This window comes from Mesitornis unicolor, unplaced genomic scaffold (assembly GCF_000695765.1).
Source record: "Mesitornis unicolor isolate BGI_N332 unplaced genomic scaffold, ASM69576v1 scaffold18795, whole genome shotgun sequence".
Taxonomy (NCBI): domain Eukaryota; kingdom Metazoa; phylum Chordata; class Aves; order Mesitornithiformes; family Mesitornithidae; genus Mesitornis; species Mesitornis unicolor.
The window spans coordinates 1-2,460 of NW_010187699.1; the positions used below are offsets into that span (position 1 = coordinate 1).

Genomic DNA, 2,460 nt, shown 5'->3' on the forward strand with positions numbered 1-2,460 from the left:
CTGCCTGGGCCGCACGGCTGGGGGCAACAGGTACTGCCCCCAGTCCTTGACACCCAGCACCGGGACCCCCCTCTGCCTTCCCCCATGGGGACACCCCCAAAGGGGACTCTCTCAAGGAGACCTCTTCCACAGGGACCTCCATCCACCTCGCCTGTGGGGACACCTCCAAATGGGGGACCCCTGCTCAAGGGGACACTTTCTAGAGGAGCCCTGTCCACCTCTCCCATGGGGATTGCTCCAAATGGGGACCTCTTTCTGTCTCTTTTGAGTGGGGGGACACTTGGCTACCTCTCTTGGGGGATCCCTCTCAAGGGGACTTCTTCTAGGGAGACCCCTGTCCACCTCTCCCATGGGGACATCTCCAATGATGATCTCCTTCCACCTCTCCAAGGGGAAACCCTCCCAAAGGGGATGTCTCCAAGGAGGACCCATGTCCACCTCTCTCAGGACACCCCCAAATTGGGCACCTCCTTTCATCTCTTCAAGGAGAGATCCTTGGCCACCTCTCTCCCAAGGGAACCTCTCCCAGGGGGACTCCTGTCCACCTCTCCCTGGGAGGAACTTGTATCTGCCACTCCAAGGAGACCCTCTCCAAATGGGGGACCCTCTCCCCCCGGTCAAATAGGGGACCCCTTCCAAAGAGACCCATTTTACTGCTTTAAAAGGGAGACCTCCAAATGAGAAGATCCCTTCTGCCTCTCCAGGAAAGGACCTTCCAAGAGGGGACCCCACTCTAAAAGTGAGCCCTCCAAGAGCTCCTCTCCACCCTGACCTCCCCTTCCTCTCTCTCTCTCTCTCAGCTCCAGGCTTCCTCATCTCCAAATGCTGCTCCCCCATCTTCAAAGCCAAAACCGGCAAGGCCAAGCGAGTCCGGACCATCTTCACCAGTGACCAACTGGCCCGGCTGGAGGAGGAGTTTGCACGGCAGCAGTACATGGTGGGCACGGAGCGGTGCCTGCTCGCCTCCGCCCTGCACCTCACCGAAGAGCAGGTAAGCCCCACCACGCTCCATCTCCACCTGCCCCCACCAGCAGGTCCAGGCTGAATTTTCACCACTGGCAGGTCCCACCTCACCCACAGGGGCTCATTGGGGTTGCAGGGGACAGTTTTCCATCTTGCTGAGGACAGAGTGTGGCAGGGGACATCTGTCCTGGCCAACTGGGGGATATCTGAGGCACCCAAGGGTTTGTGAGGTGTGCGCCTGAGCCACAGGGGTTTAAGAGACCACGGTCCATGGAGAAGCTGGGTTTGAAAGCTACGCTTTACCTCTTCCTAAGGTGAAAGTCTGGTTCCAAAACCGGCGGATCAAGTGGAGGAAACAAAGTCTGGAACAGCAACAAGCCAAACTGGCCAAAATGGGCTTGGCCACCCCGCAGAGGAGCCCCGACTCGCAGAGCCACCACGGCGAGGAGGACAAGGACTTCCCAGCAGAGCTGGAGGCTGGACAGGAGGACACAGCCTCCTCCCGCGCCACACAGACTGTGGCAAAGAGCTGCTGAATCGGCCCTTGGGGCTGCTTCCCCGTCTGTATTATACGAATGTATCATCGCTGGCAACGAGTGCATCTAATATATATTATTTTTGCAGTGCGAAAATAAATTATTTATGCAGCTCTTGGGCTCATCTTTGCAGGAGGAGGAGGAGGAGGAGGAGGAGGAGGAGGAACAACATCACCACGTGTCTGCAGTGGTGGTGAGCATTCAGTGGGCCTGAACAAGCCCAGAAGGTCCAGGGGAGTGGAGGGAGCCACTGAACACCCCATAGCCAGGCTCATCCCAAAGGTGCTGGGTGCTCTGTGACCTCTAAAATAGCTCAGCACCTTCACAGAGCCCAGGAGCTCCATCTCATGGTTCCATCCATCTCCATCTCCCTTCCTGCCTTCAGGAACACCCTGCTCTGCCCACAGCTCACGCATCCCAACCCAACGATGGCATCCTGCTCTCCAGGAGCCAGGAAAATTGAGAAACCCAGGGAAAACGTAGCTGGAGAGCGGAGCTGGTGGTGGCTTTGTGGGCTGGGGACCTGGATTAGCCAGGTTTTAATTTAATTTTAATTGCTTGGCTCTGCTTGGGCAGATGTAGAGGTTTCAAACCCAGCAGGGATGGGGATGAGCCAGGGGTGGGCTCCATGGGGAGCTCCTCACAAGGATGGGAAGCAAGCGAGTACCAGTGGCCCTGGTCACCAATGGCCTTGGGGACTTTCGGGTGCTCACCTGGGCAGCACCAGCTCCTGCTAAGAGGATTTTCTTGGTGACTGCCCTGGGAGAAGATGGGACCCAGGTGGAGGGTTTATTTGGGCAGATGTGAGACCTGATACAAGGAGAGGGAGACAATTAAGAAGGGGATAAGGCAAAGAGAAGGGGATGGTGCAAGGAGAAGGGGGACAATGCCAGGAGAGGGGATGAGGGAAAAGGGGATGGTGCCAGGAGAGGGGATGGTGCAAGGAGAAGGGGATGATGCC

At 57.4% G+C, this 2,460-nt stretch overlaps 1 protein-coding gene across 1 annotated transcript; it reads left to right on the top strand.

Moving 5' to 3' along the window:
• Positions 1–800: 800 nt before the first annotated feature.
• LOC104535102 (homeobox protein notochord-like) lies at positions 801–1,404 on the top strand (the record flags this gene model as incomplete). Its single annotated transcript, XM_010185544.1, is given in 3 exon segments — positions 801–991; positions 1,278–1,361; positions 1,364–1,404. Coding segments are annotated over 3 exon segments (316 nt in total), but the record flags the coding sequence as incomplete, so codon positions are not given.
• Positions 1,405–2,460: the final 1,056 nt, after the last annotated feature.